Raw genomic sequence first — 18,678 nt, forward strand, 5'->3', positions numbered from 1 at the left:
GAGCTGATGGCAGCCGCAGCCAGAACAAAACACAGCTGCGTGGACCCCTTGGTTCTCCCCAGAACCAGGTACAGGCGGGCCCCGGGGAAGGACAGCACCTTAGAGAAAGGCACTGACAAGGGCTGCAGAGTGCCTCCCTCGCTCGCTCACCGCTCGGGCACAGTCTGTGGAGCCCTTCCCCTCCTCGCCTCTAAGGCTCCTGACGCACAGCGGGGACCCCAGAGGGAGGGGACCCAGCCCACCCCACGGGGCACCGAGGAAATGGCCGGAAACACAATCAGATGGCATTCTGCCGCCCCGGGCCCCTCACGGCTCACAGGGGAAGCTTGGAGGCAGTTCTAGAAACATTAGCTCTAAACTAATTTCCAAAATGTCACCCTCAGTAACGAGATCACACCATCTGTGGGCACCTGAAACATTTGGTGGAGAACACACAGATTTACCCGAAAACAAAACTACCATCCTCCAAGCAATACAGCGGGTCCGACCCCCGACCAGGCAGCACTGTGAGGCTCTCGCTGCCCCCGGGCCTGCCTGCCAGCCACCCGGAGCCTGGGGACAGGCGCACCCGGACCAGCTGGCCACGCCGACCCGGACAAGGCGCCGGGCACAGCGACCCTCTCTGACCGCAGAGGAGGCGACGCTCAGGGCTCACAGTGCCAAACGCAAAAGGAGTGGGCACCGGCCCGGGCAGGTGTGCGGGCTCGCAGGGGAGGCCCAGGCCCGGCGGCCGCCTCCCTGGAAACGAGCTACGTATCACCTGGTGGTCCCCACACTGTCGCAGGCAGCCAGCCAGCAGGACGCGTCCAATGCAGGAAGGAGGTGGGTGACGGGGGATGAAAACGGATGACAAGGGCCCTGGCCAGTGTGCTCAGTGGTTAGAGCGTCGGCCTGCAGACGGAAGGGTCTCGGGCTCGATTCGGGTCAAGGGCATGCCCCTCGGCTTCAGGCGCCGTCCCCAGCCCCCTAGTCAGCGTGTGTGGGAGGCAACCAATGATGTGTCTCTCTCACATCGATGTTTCTTGCTGGCCCTCCCCCTCCCTCTCCCTCTTAAAAAAAAAAAAATCCAAGGGAAAAATATCCTGGGGTCAGGATTACCAAACACAACAACAAGGAACCCGATGGCATCAGCGGGGAAAGTGAAACCTCTCCCAGTGGCCCGGAGAGGGCCGCTTCCGTCTGTGGCTCCGCTTAGCAAAGAGCCGGCACCCGCCGCGGGGCGACCGGCACGGACAGGGTCACACACAGCCGGCCGGCCAGCGGGGGCGGCCGCAGCCCCAGGAAAACCCGCCCAGCAGTCAGGTGCTCTCACGCGGGCCGCCCCGCAGAGCAGCGCCGGCCCCACTCGATGCTGGGGACTCACCGCCGCGATTTCCATTGACTCATCCTTTGAGTCACTCACGGCGACCAAGGGGAAAAACCAGGTACAGATCTGTGTCACCCGCAGCCCGGGAGGGTGCTGGGAATTTCTCACGGGGTCTGACCTGCGGGCAGAAGCTTGGCGACGACGGGTGGGGTCCCAAGACCCTGTTGCTAAGGACCCAGATTTCCTGGTGAACGAGGTCCCCAACGGGCGGGGTGAAAGGAGTGAGGTGCGCTCGGCAGGGCGTCAGCGTGAGCATCCAACGCTGCCCAGGCCCCAGCCCCGCCTCCATTTCCACGGGCAGAGGCAGGGTGTCCAGAGGGCAGGGACCGTCGGGGCTGCATCTCATGCCTGTGTCATCTTGGACAAGATTTCCAGGCCACTTTATGTTGTGCAAATTCCGGGTAATCTTCACCTCACAGAGCGGGTGTGAAGTTTGTTTTGAAAGATGAAGTACAGCCCTAACCAGTGTGGCTCAGTGGATAGAGCGTCGGCCTGCGGACTCAAGGGTCCCAGGCTCAATCCCGGTCAAGGGCATGTACCTTGGTTGCGGGCACATGCCCAGTGGGGAGTGTGCAGGAGGCAGCTGATCGATGTGTCTCTCTCATCGATGTTTCTAACCCTCTATCCCTCTCCCTTCCTCGCTGTAAAAACTCAATAAATTAAAAAAAAAAGAAAGTAAGAAAGAAAGATGAAGTGCATGCCCTGGTCGGCGGGGCTCAGCTGGCTGAGCGTCATCCCCGGGCACCCAGGGGTCGCCGGCTGGATTCCCGCCAGGGCCTATGCCAACGTCGCAGGTTCTACCAATGTCTCCCTCTCTCCCTCCCCCTTCCTCTCTCTCGACAACTACAACCCATAAAAACTTTAAAAAAAAAAGATAAATGATAGTACCTAACACATATCAGTTTCAGCTTTAAGATTCCAAATACTTGTTAAATTAAATATATGGCCTCAAAGTTTAACCTGAATTGATTATTGACATAGCAACTGGAATTGCAAGTTATAAATGGGTGGTGAAAAGTCATTTAAAAAGTCCTAATCTTTTCTTTTTTAAAAAAACAAACAAACCGATTTTAAAGAGAGAGGAAAGGAAAGAGAGAGAGAGGAAGAGAGGGAAATTGTTATTCCACTTAGCTATGCATTCCTGGTGGATTCTTGTACGTCGCCTGACCGGGGATCAAACCCACAGCCTTGGCGTATCAGGATGATGCTCTAACCGACTGAGCCACACCCGCCAGGGCCAAGAAGCCTCATCTTTAACAACCCCCTCTCTCATTCATTCTTCCTGTGACAGCGTCAGGTGCCAGGCACCATGACCTTGGGGGGCGTTCGGAGAACAGACCAGACACGGTCAATTTCTTCATGGAACTCGGAGTCTATAGTTCACATTTCATATGAAGCAGTTAATTTAGAATAAGGGTGAATGTTTTCCCAACGCCTAAAAAATGTAGGTGAGATAAACAACAAAAAAACCATCATTTTAAAGTGAACAATTCCGTGGTGTTTAGGACACAACCACCGCTTATATCTTGTTCCAAAACATTTCCACCCGTTAAGCCGTTTCTCTCCAGAATAAGTTAATTTTAATTACTGATAGTTTCAAATCCACCTACATCAAGCTGTAAGTCTGTCTTCTTTGTGAAAATGGTGCTTTAAAACTGAGACATCTTGTGAATTCAGAGAAAATGAAAACCCTCCCAAAAGTATCAGATTTTTAAAAATTCGCAGAAGTCAGCTTGTGGTTTCCCTGAGAGCACTGATTCAGAGGTTTTCAAGGGCAGGAGGGTACACTAGGGTGTTAGGGAAACCCTGGGAGTGTGTTGGGCTGTCACATGACGGAGGCAGAGGGGGGGCATTCTGGCCACAGTGGGAGGGGCCAGATATGCAAACGTCCTGTCTTGGATACCCACACAGCTCCAAGCCCCAACAGCCCCTCTGAGAGATGCACTACTCCTCCAAATAGGTTTTAAGGGACGTGTCATTATTGCGCTGGCTGGTGTGGCTCAATGGATAGAGCCCCGGCCTGTGGACTGAAGGGTCCCAGGTTCGATTCCGGTAAACAGCACATGTCCAGGTTGCGGGCTCGATCCCCAGTAAGGGGGTGAGCAGGAGGCGGCCGATCCATCATGCTCTCTCATCACTGATGTTTCTATCTCACTCCCCATCTCCCTTCCTCTCTGACATCAACAAAACACACACACACACACACAGTGTCGTTATCAACACTTATCCTGGGTTAATTTGCATTTCTTATTCTTTGAACAGCAATCTGGGAGATCTTTCCACATACAGAAAAATGACGAAGGATTAATGTTACTCACGATCGTGACCTGCATTTTATATCATCATTTGGCTCCAAACACCGAGACAGTGAGGAACTGGTGCCGGCGGGCTGTGGCTGCAGCCGCACGGACACTTTCCTCAGACAGCGCGGCAGCTGCGGCCATTCGCTGGCTTCCCCGGAGGAACTGCCCACAGCACAGCGAAGGACAGCAAGCACACTGTTTGGAATCAGACACGTTCATGCATCTTTTTACTGCCTCTCCTCAAGCTGTGAGTGCAAGGCTGGCTCTTTCCTCTTTCCTTTTATTTCTGGCAGCAAAGGACAAATCAATAATTCATTCAAAAAAAATAAAAAGAATCCTCTTTAAAAAAAAAATAGATACTAATATAATTGTGGATGAAATGACATATTTGAGCCTGGCAGGGGTGCTCAGTGGTTGAGCGTCGACCTATGAACTAGGAGGTCACGGTTCAATTCCCAGTCAGGGCACATGCCCAGGTTGCAGGCTCGATCCCCAGGTGGGGGTGTGCAGGAGGAAGCCAATCCATGATTCTCTCTCATTATTGATGTTTCTTTTTTTTTTTTTTTTAATATATTTTATTGATTTTTTACAGAGAGGAAGGGAGAGATAGAGAGTTAGAAACATCGATGAGAGAGAAACATCAATCAGCTGCCTCCTGCACATCTCCTATTGGGGATGTGCCCGCAACCCAGGTACATGCCCTTGACCGGAATCGAACCTGGGACCTTTCAGTCCACAGGCTGACGCTCTATCCACTGAGCCAAACCGGTTTCGGCTCATTATTGATGTTTCTATCTCTCTCTTCCTCTTCCTTCCTCTCTGAAATCAATAAGAATACATTCTTTAAAAAACTACTCATTAAAAGTCTCCGCACTGCTTATCACGTGGCAAAGCGATGTGAAAAGACACCCTTTCCATCATCTCCTGCCCCCGAAATGCAAGGCCCTCAGGTGGACCAAGCGATGACTCTAGAAGGTGGAACAGCAAGGCTTCCCACCCAGCTGCTCCCCGCAGGGAAGCTCAGACCGACTAGACACACACAGGACCGTCCCCCCAACGCACGCAATCCTGGGGTGCTGCTGGGAACCAGTGTGGGCGGCCGCAAGGACTTACGTGATGGCGACGTTGCTCCCGTCGATGACGATGTGCTTCAGATCCGTCCTCCCCGGCTCGTTCTTCAGCTCCAGCTTGTAGGGCACCTTCAGGGTGTCTCGGAACCTCTGCACCCCCGTCACCGATGAGTCGATGTGATCGGAGAACCCGGCTGAGAGCGCCCGCGGGGGCAGCGGCGTGGCCGGGAGGGGCTGGCAGTTCGGCCTGGACTGCGGGGAGCCGAGGCAGCCGGCCCGGCTCTCACAGGCCGACTTGAGGTGGTTGGGGAGCAGGGCCTCTCCGTGCGGCTGCACCCCATTCTCGGGGAAAACCGGAATCCTGGGCTGGTGACCTGACACTCCCCTCGAAACAAAACTGGGGCTCGAGGGGGCGACGGAGGGGGCAAAGCCGTCGATTTCCAGGTCCATGTTCCCGCCGTAGTTGGGGTGCGGCCCCCAGGGCTCCGGCCTCTGCTCCATCGGCCCCGTTTTGTAAGCGTTCATTCTGCAGTTTGAGGTACACGGTTTTGATTCCGCTTTGAACGGCAGCGGAGAAAATTTCTTCACCGTATTTTGCTGTGCGTGAGCTTGCATTTTCTTTGGGGTGGAATCCACGGTGAACTCGTTGGTGCTGCTACAAACTCCCTTGTGTTTGGCTTTGCTGGTCTCGGGGTGCCCGGTGGCAGGCGCCGACTCCCGCTCCTCCTGGCTCCGCCGGTTCTCCTTCTCGATTTCCTCCAGCAGCAGCAGGGGCTCGGCGGACGGCCCGTACTCCCGGATGACCCTCTCCACGATGTCCTGCGAGTAGCCCATGGTCTTGAAGAAGTTCACCAGGATGTTGTGCTCCATCTCCTCGGTGGTGTCTTTCACGTCGGGGCTTAACCCGTCTGGCTCGCCGGGCGCCTCGGACAGGTCGGCGAGGACAGCGGCGGCGGCCGGCTTCGCGTCCGGCGCCGGTTCGGCCCCCTCCACGCTTTCCAGAGAGAACTGCTTCTTGGTGTGCCGCTCCTCGGAGTCGGAGGACCGCCGCTTGTGGCAAGCCCGGCCCCGGCCCGGCTCGTCCTCGGGGGCCAGGCCGTTGACGGGAGGGAAGAGCGCGTCTTGGGCGCTAGAGAACACGGTGTCCATTTGTTTCGTGAGCTCGGAAACGGGGGTCCCGGCCCCGCTTCTCGCCTCCTCCCGCAGAGCCGCCCCGTCCACGCTCAGCCCCGCGGCCGCGCTCGGTGCGCCCGCCGTCGCTGTCGGTTCAGGCCCTCTGATCTCAATGACGTCATCGTCTCCCACCTCAAACAGGGTGTCCTCCCCCAGCGTGAGCGCCAACAGCTCCTTCTTCAGGGACGTGGGCAGGATCAGCAAGTCCATGGTGTAGTTGTCGGCGCGCGCCTCCACGACCTGCCTGAACTCCCTCTTCACCTCCGACTCCTTCTGGCAGCTGGGCAGGCTCTCGCGGCTCTCGAAGAGCTTCACGAACTGCTGGACGTGGCTGCGGGCCATGACCACGGCCTCGGCGCTGCCGCGGATGCCCAGCAGCCCCACGTCCAGCACGCAGAGGTCGGCGCAGGTGTCCTGGATCAGGCTCTTGAGGAACAGGCCCTGCGCACCCACGAAGATGCAGTGCATGGCCTTGGGGTAGTGCTCGCGCTCCTCCAGCTCCGGCTCGCAGACGCCCTTGATGTACTCCTGCAAGAGAGGAGAGGGTCAGCTCACAGCGGCTCCTACACGCACACACGGGCGACACACACGGGCGACACGGGCCAGAGGCTGGGCCGTGCACAAGGGGAAAGCAGGCCCATACCTGGGGACAGGGCGTGATTCAAACAAAGGGTGTAAAGCAGGGGTCCTCAAACTACGGCCCGTGGGCCACATGCAAATACAAATATTGTATTTGTTCCCGTTTTGTTTTTTTACTTCAAAATAAGATATGTGCAGTGTGCACAGGGATTTGTTCATAGTTGTTTTTTTAAAAACTATAGTTCGCCCTCCAATGGTCTGAGGGACAGTGAACTAGCCCCCTGTTTAAAAAGTTTGAGGGCCCCTGGTTTAAAGTAACCATCGTGAGCCCAGCCACGTGGCTCAGTGGTTGAGCGTCGACCTATGAACCAGGAGGTCAGGGTTCGATTCCTGGTCAGGGCACAGGCCCGGATTGCGGGCTCCATCCCCAGGTGGGGGTGTGCAGGAGGCAGCCGATCCAGGATTCTCTCTCATCATTGATGTTTCTCTCTTACTCCCTCTCCCTTCCTCTCTGAAACCAATAAATATATATATATATATAATTTTTATAAGAAATAGCAGTAGATTGTTTAATATTTAGGCAACCATCTGAACAAGAAGCTAAATCCAGTAAAGTGTAGTTGCCCCTAGAGGTTGGGGGGCAGCAGTGAAACTGCTGCTCCGACTACAGAAACCTGGGAGCCACCTGATGCTTGTTTGCACCCGGGGCACACCTTCTAATTTTAACAAGCAGTGAGCGAGGAGACCACAGCATTCCCGACACTGCCCCGTCAACAGCTGGGCCCCGACCTCAAGTTCTGCCCATTCCTGTTGGAGGTGAGGAGCCCCAGCAGCTATGAAATACCGGGTGATGCATCTTTGAGACATTTATTTTCTACTATTTCTGTTGCTTTTCTGGATTAGTGTAATTGAAGCGTATTCTGCAAGAAGATCTGTCCAAAGACTGGTACATCTGTAGCCAATTAGCCATACAGTTTAAGACGCCCTCGATCCTACACAACCACAGAAAACCTAACATTAAACTGGATGCTGAGGCAGACAGGTAACTGCACAGATGAGTGGAAAACCCCAACTTTGAGTAAAAAAAAAAAAAGACTTTATTTTTTAAAGCAGCTTTAGGTTCAGGGCAGAATTGAGCAGGTACAGAGATTTCCCACATGATCATCACAGAAGTCCCCGTTTCTATCACCTTAAGTCAATGTTCTCCCTTCGAACCCTCAGAAAATACCCTGAAACTGTCCATCGGATCTGTTATTTACAAAGACTTTATGTAGCTTCTACAATCCTTTCCAGCAAGTGATGCTCTCTGGGATGCATCCAGATACATACTATTTAGATTATTGTCTTTCAGAGAAAAAATAATCAAGTTAATGCTGGATCCCCAAGAGCCATGGCTGTGGGGGGCAGGCACGGGGGGGGCAGGGGGCTGGCAGAGAAACCCACGCAGCAGAGCTGTCTGGCGTCGCCCCCGACAACCAAGACCATGGCTGCAATGCCAGCTGCAGAGTTGTTGGTGTGTGTGTGTGTGTGTGTGTGTGTGTGTGTGTTTAATATGTTTTTATTGACTTTGTTTTTAGAGAGAGGAGGGGAGAGAGACAGAAACATCAGTGAGAGAGGGACACCACTGATTGGCTGCCTGCTACACGGCCCCGACTGGGGATCGAGCCTGCAAACGAGGTACGTGCCCTTGACCTGAACCGAACCTGGGGTCCTTAAGTCTGCAGGCTGGCGCTCTAACCACTGAGCCCATCGGCCAGGGCCAACGGCATAGTTTTTTTTTTAAAGATACTTTTATTATTTAGAGAGGAAGGGAGAGGGAGAGATAGAAACATCAATGATGAGAGAGAATCATTGATCGGATGCCTCCTGCACGCCTCCTACTGGGGATCGAGCATGCAACCTGGGCATATGCTCTTGACTGGAATTGAGCCTGGGACCCCTCAGTCCGCAGGCTGACGCTCTATCCACTGATCCAAACCAGATAGGGCGAACAGCATAGTTTTGAGGAGTTGTGTGTGTGTGTGCGCGTGCGCGCGCATGCCCCAAAAGACATGAGTAATTTGTCCCTTCAGAATTACTCAATTTTTTTCATTAATAATTGACTCTTGAGAATTACTAAGTAACAACAATTGATTTTTTTACTCAAGTTCAGAGGTGAGCAATAAAGTATACAGTATTATTCCATTCTAGGAGACGTCTGGCCGTCACATGGACGGATGAGAAAGATTCTGTGGACCCAAATAGCCATCATTTGCATTTGGCTGCATTTGCTATCTGATCATTTGAATGTTAGTCAAAAACTGTCTCCCCATCCTGCAATATTCATATCGTGTTTTAAAAAATCTATTGTTGCCCTAACCGGTTTGGCTCAGTGGATAGAGCGTTGGCCTGCGGACTGAAGGGTCCCGGGTTCGGTTCCGGTCAAAGGTATGTACCTTGATTGTGGGCACATCCCCAGTGGGGCGTGTGCAGGAGGCAGCTGATCGATGTTTCTCTCTCATCGATGTTTCTAACTCTCTATCCCTCTCCCTTCCTCTCTGTAAAAATCAATAAAATAAATAAATAAAAAATAAAAAATAAAAATATTGTTGAAAGTGTTACATATGCCCCCCTCCCCCCCCACTGACCTCTTCTAGCCCTCCCACCCCCACCCAGGCTCTCACTGTGTCTATGGGTCATTGTTGTTGTTTTTTAAATTGATTTTAGAAAGAGAAGGGGAGGGAGGGAGGGAGGGAGAGGAACATCAATGTGAGAGAGCAACATTGATCGGTTGCCTCCCATCAGGGACTGAACCCGAAACCTGGGCCTGTGCCCTGGCGGGAGCGGAGCCCACCACCGTTCCCTGTACGGGATGATGCTCCACCCACTGAGCCACACCGGCCAGGGCTTCCTGTTGTTTACATTACTCAGGAGTTTAAGAAAAAAGGGGGGGCATATAACACATAAAACAGCCTCCCTTTCATGTGCAAGATGAGTCTCTATTAGACCACCCTCTGCCATCTCAGCTCTTCTCAACCCGCACATCATGTCACGAACCTGGAGGGACGCGAGCTAGGACCAGGGGGACCCACGGGGCCGTTGGAGAGCCTGCAGGCTGACTCAGCACCCTCCCACCACCTCCCCACCTCCCACCACCTCCCACCACCTCCCGCCTCCTCCCGCCTCTGATCACGCACAGGCAGGAGGGGCCTGCCGGCTCGTCCCCCGACAGCGTGTGGTTGGCGACAGGCGCCTGGACGTGCGGCGAGAAGGGCACGGGCGCGGCCCGCGAAGCACCCACAGGTCCCACTGGTCCCACAGCTTCCCGCCTGCCCCGGGGCCAGTCCCTTCAGTGCGGCCGTGGCTGTCGCCTGGAACCGGCGCTCCCCTCTCATCGTGGGGCCTCGCGGACCTCGGTTCCGTGACCACAGGAACCGGCTCTGCACGTGTCTTTCTGCTGCCGGCTCGGCCCTCCGCTCCCCTCCGGCCAGTGTCCAGGCGCCGGGAGCCAGCGCACCGGTCGCACTCCCCACGCGGACACTCCCTACGCCCCCGCTGCGGCCGATGGGGGTTCGAGACCCCCAGGCCCGCACTCAAGTCCTCGTGGTTTCCATTCTCACATGCTGCTCATTTTCGCAGCCCGATCTGACCTTGACCTTCCACCTCTGATCCAAAAGCACATCCCAGAGGCGGTGGGGGCGGGGGGGACGCCAGGGCGGGGACGGATGCTTATCTGCTTTCTACCCACCGTGGTGGCATCGGAAACCGGAGCATCTACGCACCTTCACCAGACAGAGGGCCCTGAGCAGGGAGAACTCTGCGGGGGGCACTGGCCGTGTCAGGGCACAGCGTGGGGGTGCCCCTGGCGCCTCGGGGTAAGGCTGGGCACTCTGCCAACACCCTACAAGGCCCGGCACAGCCCCCACCACCAGGTGCCTCTGACTGAACCGTGGGCAGAGCCATGGCGGGGACACCTGGCCATTAATGCCTGACAAATACACGTCGAGGCGGGAACCGGAAGGTGGGGACAACCGATAGGACCCTATTAACCGATGTCGCCCCAATAAATGTTAACAACAATAAAAGCAGCAGCGTGGAGAACACCAGCTGACTCCGCTCGGTACCGGTGATGCGGGTGCCACTGTTTACGAAAGGGGCTAAAATGGCGAGAAAGAGGCGTGTGCGCCAGTAATGAGTGCGTGCGGTTCAGGAAAACGGTCCAACTCCTAAGGAGGCGGGAGGAGCCCTTCTGTCCCAGGGAGCACGCCTGGCCCGCCCACAGGCGATGCGATGCTCTGGGAAATGTATTCTGACTCACCTTTCGTGGCTGTTTTGGGCCAGGACTGCGAGGCCACGTGCTAACACATGGGCGCTTGTCCAGCAGAGGTGCCTGTGGCCTCGGTCTGAGAGGAGAGAGAGCCCAAAGGTCATGGTTTCACCGTCTCCAAGGTGCTAGCCAGTTTGAATATAATCAGGCAATTGTAACCCACCTCTCTCTCTCTCTCTCTCTCTCTCTCTCTCTCTCTCTCTCTCTGATAAAACTCGGATTCTCTGCCCTGGCCAGTTGCTCAGTGGTTAGAACCTGCGCACCTAAGGGTGCTGGTTCGATTCCCGGTCAAGGGCACGTGCCTGGGTGGCAGGTCCCATCCCGGGTCCTTGTCCAGATGTGTGCGAGAGGCAACCAATCGATGTCTCTCCCGCATGGATTTTTTTCTAGTCTTTCTCTCTCTCCGCCCCCTCCTTCCCTTTCACTCTCTAAAAAGCAAAGGAAAATGTATCCTCGGTGAGGATTAACCACGCGCGCGCACACACACACACACACACACACACACCACTCAGACCCTCAAACGCTCTCTGAGCCTTACATTCCTGCTGGTTCCCTCACCCACCAGCTACCACCTGTGAGCGTCATGCCTGTTACTCGAAAGCAAGTGCTGACCCGGCCAGTGTGGGCAGCTCTGAGGGACCTGGAGGGTCCGTGGAGCCCACCGGCGTGGAGCTGTCACCGCGTGGAGCTGCCACCCGCGTGGAGCTGTCACCGCGTGGAGCTGCCACCCGTGTGGAGCTGTCACCCGCGTGGAGCTCACCCGCGTGGAGCTGTCACACGCGTGGAGCTGCCACCCGCATGGAGCTGTCACCCACGTGGAGCTGTCACCCGCGTGGAGCTGTCACCGCGTGGAGCTATCACCCGCGTGGAGCTGTCACCATGTGGAGCTGCCACCCGCGTGGAGCTGTCACCCGTGTGGAGCTGTCACCATGTGGAGCTGCCACCCACGTGGAGCTGTCACCCGCGTGGAGCTGCCACCCGCGTGGAGCTGTCACCCGCGTGGAGCTGTCACCGCGTGGAGCTGTCACCCGCGTGGAGCTGTCACCATGTGGAGCTGTCACCCGCGTGGAGCTGTCACCGCGTGGAGCTGTCACTCGCGTGGAGCTGTCACCTGCATGGAGCTGTCACTGCGTGGAGCTGTCACCCACGTGGAGCTGTCACCGCGTGGAGCTGTCACCCGCGTGGAGCTGTCACCGCGTGGAGCTGTCACCCGCGTGGAGCTGTCACCCGTGTGGAGCTGTCACCCGCATGGAGCTGTCACTGCGTGGAGCTGTCACCCGCGTGGAGCTGTCACCGCGTGGAGCTGTCACCGCGTGGAGCTAGCACTCGGCGGCCCTGCAGCCCAAGCACGTTTCATCTTGGCGCCGAGCGGATCCCAAGCGGAAAGAGAACCTGCAGCGCCACTGCCCGCTGCTCCTTGTTCCCTGGCTCTGCCTTTGCTGTTTCCTGGCTCGGACGGGGCCAGGGCAGCCTCCCCTCCGCCAGCCTGCGGGGATCTGACTCTGCGGATCCGCCTGGCGGGGAACAGGGACCCGCTCTCCATGCGACGGGACCATAAGGGACCGGGCTGGGCTCTCCGCTGTGCGGGCGCCTGTCCCAGGGCGTGAGGGAAGCCCTCGCAGCCGGAGCGCTGGGCCCGGTTGTGCTTTGGGGGTCGGGGGGCGCGGAGTGGGATTTACTTTTGACTGCGGCTGAGTGTGGGGACAAAGAAAGCCGCAGCTCTCTGCATGTCTGTGCCTAAAAACGAGAAAAGCCTTTACTTCTGATGGTGTGAGTGGGAATACATTGTCTCAAGGGATACTAATAAGTTAGATTATGATGTTTATTTTCTTTTTAAAAAATATATTTTATTGATTTTTTACAGAGAGGAAGGGAGAGGGATAGAGAGTTAGAAACATTGATCGGCTGCCTCCTGCACACCCCCCACTGGGGATATGCCCGCAACCCAGGTACATGCCCTTGACTGGAATCGAACCTGGGACCCTTGAGTCTGCAGGCCGATGCTCTATCCACTGACCCACTGGTCAGGGCACGATGCTTCTTAAAGAAGCTTGGTTCTAACTGGCTCATAGAGAACAAGCCTTGGCCTAGCTCTGTGTTCCCAGAATTCCCTGCAAATAAAGAAACGACACAGCTGGTACTGACGTGTGAGCCCTTCCAGGACTCCGCCCCCGCCCCCCCGAACCTCAAAAGTCACCGAAACAGATGCTTCGAGAGCATTATTATTTTTATTCATGTCCTCAAAATAATCCTTAGAGTAACGGATGGGATTTGATCAATTTAATGCTAATTTCAAAACAGAAGTCCTCCCCCCGATGTTACTACCTTGGCTATGATAACAAAGTGATAACTTCACGTCTTCACCTGAACAACACCAGGGCTGACCAGGAGGCACGGCAACCTGAAGGTGCAGGTGCGGGCAGGACGAGGATGCTGGTGACGGGCGGGCGGACAGGCCCAGCCTCGGACGCCAGCGCAGCCGCCGCTCCCGCGGACACGAGGGGCCACGCAGCCTGCGCTCAGCAACACGGTGAACCACGAAGTGTCAGCCCCAGACTAGCCAAACCTCCCTGAGCGGAAAGGAACCCCTTAAAGTAACAGCGAAAAGGAATAATCCCGTTCCTTTAAACAAAAGCATTTTCCTAGGTTGCTTCCCTAAGACATAACCTTGTTTAAAAAAAGTTCTTTAATTAATTATATAAGGACCCCCCCCCCCCCTTGTTCTTGGATTGCCAACCTGGGAGCTGTATACACGGCCATTAATTCAGTGGAAAGGCGGCGCGGAGCAGTGGTCCTTGATCTGATGAAAACCCAGGACACTAGCTGGTAAGCGGACAGGGAAGGAAACGAGTCACGAGCAGTCACTGCCCCCCCCCCCCGCAAACTCAGGGAGAGAACCCCTTATTTCCACATGCTGGCACAACCCCAAAGCAGCAACCCCACAAAGAGCTGAACAAACCACCGCTTCTTCAGAAGACGGTTTTCACAACCAGGGCGAGCAAAAAATATCATTCCTGGAAATGCAGAAGCGCCACCGGCCTCCCTTCTGGTAAAATCAAAACAAAAACCCGACGTCGCCGCCCAGTATGACATCGACCCGTTTCCGCCGCGGCCAGGCCCACTGCTCAAGAACCCATTCAGGAAACCAGGGACCAAAAAAAATAAAACAATCAACCAGAAAAGGCGTGAACAGAAGGAGAAGCGGGCACCAGGCTCTCGTAGACGGAGACGAGACCCCTGCGGCCGGAGCCGTCCAGGCCCCTCCACAGGCCGCACCTCCCCCTCCTCCCTCTCGCTGCACAAAAGTGCCGTCAGGACTCAGCTGGGAAAGGACACCCCCTGCCTCTTCCTCAGACCCCCCTCCCCTCGTGTGCTTTTCCTCACAAACTAAAAGCTCGTTCCCAGGTGCAGTCATGTCAGTGTTGAAGGGCGACGGTCCTCCTAACTCTAACTCCTCTCCCGCAAGCTCTCCAGGCGGCTCCGGCCGGCCCCTGCTCTGCCCCCCGGCTCCTCGCTGTGAGGCTGGGGCTCCGGGCCGGCCCCTGCTCTGTCCCCGGCTCCTCGCTGTGAGGCTGGGGCTCGGGCCGGCCCCTGCTCTGTCCCCGGCTCCTCGCTGTGAGGCTGGGCCTGAGCCGGCACCGGCACCGGGCAGGCAGCGCGGGCAGCAAGCTCAGCGCCTACGGCTCCTGGACACACTGCACGCGGGAGCCGGCCACTCGCTTCCAATTCCTGCTCCTCTGCGAGCCTCCAGGGCAGGGTCCTGGTGCACCAGCTCCCTTGGCACCGACGCCCGCGCTGGACCCGGTGCCCTCAGCCCTGCAGCGCCTCCACCCCTCTCTCCGCCTCTCTAAGTGGAAAGGGACACGTCCACCTCACGCAGGACCAAGGAGCCCCCCCACCCCCGCGCTTGGCCCTCAGAATCCCCCACAGCCAAGGTTCTGAGCCTGAATTCCTCTCTCACCACCCCTGGCGGCGTCTCCAGTGCTGACTGAACCTGCCCTCTCTCAGCCCCACTCCCGCACCCGAGGGGGCACAGGCCGAGGTCGGTCCCCACTCACCCTGCATCCTGCCCCTCCTGCCCCCCAGCCCCCCCTGCCCCTCGCAGGCCCAGGTCACTGGACATAGGAGGTCAGCCTTGGACCTGCTTGGACTGCCCTAGCCCAGAGGCGGGCCTCTCGGAAACCCCACGGGGCTGGCGCCCCAACACCCAGTGGGCGACCACCACCCACCTGAGCATTTCGGGACCAAGTCCTGCTCCGAAGTCAAGCCATCGCACCGTCCGTGGCCCTCCCATCAGCCCCCAACCCCGTCCTCCCCGTCCTCCCACGCTCTTCCCAACGCACTCCCACAGCCCCTCCAATGCATCGCCCCACACAGCCCCCCCCGTCTCCCAGCCCCCCCACTTCCTGAGACAGGCCAACGGCCTCCCAGTGCCCACTTCCGCAAAGGAAGCACCCGCCCACCCCCTCCTGCCTCGCCCACTACCTAACGGAGGCCCCCTCACCTCCTGCCCCCCAAGGCCGCCGAGAGCTGAGGCTGCCCACCTGACGCTCAGCATGCGTTTGGTTTCTTTGGTTTGTTTTCTTTCTAAAGAGCATGTGCAGGTGATCAGACGTCACTGGGCCCATTTCACAGGGTGTCACTGGCTCCTACGAGGCCTGGGCACCTGCCCTCGCCCTCAGGGCACCAGCGAGCGCCTGTCCCCCAGTTCCTACCCGCCCGGCACCTCCCAACGCGGCCAGCCCGCCAAGTGCAGCCACCTGGACCCGGGAAACATCGCAACTTGTGGCTCTCTGGTCTAAAGCAAGAGATTCTAACTCTTCCCGCCGGCCAGGCAGGCTCCCTCCCACCTCCTTCCTCCCCCCACTGCCTGGCCCCAGGGTCCCACCTGCTCTGCAGCTTCCATCCCAGGAAGGAGTGAATGAGGCCTGAGTGAGGCCACAGCCCAGACACTCCACTTCCTCTCTGAAGTTCGTCCACAAACGTCTGTGCCTGCACGTCTGCCCCCCCCCCCGCCCCCCGCCACGGGCCCTGCGGACAATGCCCTCCTCTGGCTTTCCTCTCACTCCGGCCCGGACTCCCTGGCCCTGGCAGAGACATTGCGTGGCTACACAGGAGGCTCAACCCGCTCCCCACTTTGTATGACCCCCAGCCAGCAAGGCAAGGCGGGACGTGAAGGCCATCGCTCTCGCTCACAGCCCCCCAGGCCTCCCACCGTGGGCTGCTGGGCAAGTCCCGGCTCCTCAGCGGCTCCAGAGCCTCCTGCCCTGGCCCTCATGCGGCCACTCCCCCTCCCGCCCTCTGCGCTCAGGCCTATGAGGAGCCACAGTCTGGCATCATCGCTGTGATTCTGCACCCGCTCTTCTCTCTGGAGAGCCCACTCACCCCCCCCCCCCCCGGCGCCCAACTGGGTAGAACCACCCCCCTCTCCGCTGACACGGGCCACGTGGGCCACGCGGGCCACGCTGCGCGATCTGTTTCCAAGGGTCTCCCCCCTGCCCAGCTGAGCTGTCAGGAGGCAACAGTGAGTGCACTTCTCGGCACACTTTCTTTATTGCTTTATTTTTAAATATATTTGCATTGATTTCAGAGAGGAAGGGAGAGGGAACATCCATGCAGAGAGGGAATCATGGATCGGCTGCCTCCTGCACGCCCCCCACTGGGAATCGAGCCCGCAACCCGGCCTGTGCCCTGACCGGGAATCGAACCCTGACCTCCTGGTTCCTAGGTCGACGCTCAACCACTGAGCCAGGCCGGCCGGGCTGGACACATTTTCTTTAAATGTCAGCTGCGCGGCCCCACCAAGCAACAGGCAGTCAAGGCACCCACCATCTTTTCTGACACCAGGGCTGTCCTCTATCCGGGTCCCAGTGAGAACCGTGTCACCCCCTCCCGTGTTGCTCACGGGGAACAATGCCCCTTCCACAGAGGGGTCTTCTTGCCTCCAAACACAGACTGTCAGACAGACCCACCCCCATGGGGACCCTCAGACTCCGTAACGGGCGCCCGGCTCCCCCAAAGGCCGCACGGAGCCTCACCCCTGCTTCCCGGCTCCCAGGCCTCTGCTCCCAGCCACCGGCACTGGGATCGCCCAGGCTCTTCACCGGCACCTGAAGCCGCTTCCTCCATGAGCTTCCCTCTGACAACGGGGCCGATGCACCTCGGGGACCGCCCCGGGCACCACGGGCCACCCTCTCCTCACCTCGCCAGTCCTGGGCCCTAACTAACTCCGCCTCCACCTGCCCTCTGGCCTGTGCGGACGGGGATGGGCATTTTAAAAGCCTGAAAGCCAAGTGCTGAGCCGCTGGACGCGCCCGGAACGGTGGCCCGCAGCGCCCCGTGACCACGCTCAGCAGCCAGCCTTTCACCCCTTTCCTCCAGCTCTCCTCCCCCCTCACCCCTCCTCAGGGGACACAGGGTAGATGTTGACTTCTGCTTTCCCGTTCCTAACTTCAAAAATCAAGTCAATGGTTTTCCCTCCCTCAAAAGAATGTAAAACAAGAGTTAGCAAAAACCAAAGGCCCTTGCGTGTGGTACTCGCTCCCCAGGAGCCTGGAGGGGAAACAAACCAGAAAAGGATTTCTGGCAAAGGGGAGGGTGGGACCGTGAGTAACACATCTCAGAGATAAGCGGGCAGGTGACACACGCTTCCAGACACCGCGGCACACCTTCTCCCATGAGCTCACGCCCAGCGGGGCGGGGACGGGGAGGGGACAGGGTGGGGAGAGGACAGGGTGGGGAGAGGACGGGGTGGCGGGGTCTGACGGGGGAGGGGGGGGAGCTGGTGAGAAGGGCAGCCAGTTTTCTCTGTTGTGCCCAAGAAGCTCTCTCCGCGCTCAGGGTGAGTCCAGTCAGGCTGAGCTGGAGCGGGCAGTGCTCCAAGCCAGGGAGCCCCCGCCAGACCCCAGGGCAGGTTTCCCTGGAGGGCGGCTGAGGCACAGAACTGGGCAGGTGGGCGACTGGAGTGTGTAACTCAGAGGGGTTCAGAGGGAGGGAGAGAGGCCACGGAGGCCCTAGGACAGTGGTTCTCAACCTTCCCAAGGCCGCCACCCTTTAATACAGTTCCTCATGTTGTGGTGACCCCCGATTTCATTGTTACAAATTGAACATAATGAAAGCATAGTGATTCATCACAAAAACAATATGTAATTAGAGATGTGTTTTCCAATGGTCTTAGGCGACCCCTGTGAAAAGGTCGTTCGATCCCCCCCAAAGGGGCCGCGACCCACAGATTGAGAACCGCTGCCCTCGGAGGTCCCAGGGCAGGAGAGGGGCTTTTGTGAGGGCTGGGATGAGAAGAGGGGGACGGGAGTGAGGCAGTGATCAGGGGGCAGGGGGCACCCGCCCAGAATGAGGGCTTATCTGCAGCAAAGGTGCGGGAAGGGAGGTGGTGGCAGGAAGGGGAGGTGGAGGCCGCAAGCTTTCCTAAGGAACCTCAGGGCTCCGCCAGGCCAACCTCTCGCCCCAGGACTGGGAAGGGCAGGTCCGTTGTCCAGAGTCAGACAGATGGCTTAGAAACGGCAGGGCAGGAAAGCACGCCTGCTCCGACACCTGCTGCGTTCCCAGTCGCGCTGCGGAGAGGACTCACACAGTTAAGTGTTCTCTCCTCTCAACATGCGGAAAGCAAGCCGCCGGCTTTTCCATCCAAGAAAGTCGGGCGTCTCAGCGAGGCTACAGGCGCCGTGGCATTTCCGAAGTCCCGGGAAGGTTCCCCGAGCCCCAGAGGCTCCCCGCTTGGGAGCCAGGGCTCTGGAAGCGAACTCTGGAAAAGCCTGGAGAAGCTGGCACGTGGGAGGGGGCCAGGGAGGGCCGTTCCCTGGCGGTTTGGGGTGGAGGAGGGAGGGGCCCGATGGCCGCCCCCATCAGGTACAAGAGGAAAAC

At 57.7% G+C, this 18,678-nt stretch overlaps 1 protein-coding gene across 1 annotated transcript in view; it reads right to left on the reverse strand.

The window, feature by feature from the left end:
• N4BP1 (NEDD4 binding protein 1) overlaps positions 1-18,678 on the reverse strand; it is a 30,323-nt gene that overhangs the window by 10,241 nt on the left and 1,404 nt on the right. The window contains exon 2 of the mRNA XM_081107020.1: positions 4,783-6,440. Coding sequence (XP_080963146.1) covers positions 4,783-6,440 — 1,658 coding nt within the window. The remainder of the gene's footprint in view (positions 1-4,782; positions 6,441-18,678) is intronic.

Source organism: Myotis nattereri (genome assembly GCF_964212035.1).
Source record: "Myotis nattereri genome assembly, chromosome: 15".
In the NCBI taxonomy this organism is placed as follows: Eukaryota; Metazoa; Chordata; class Mammalia; order Chiroptera; family Vespertilionidae; genus Myotis; species Myotis nattereri.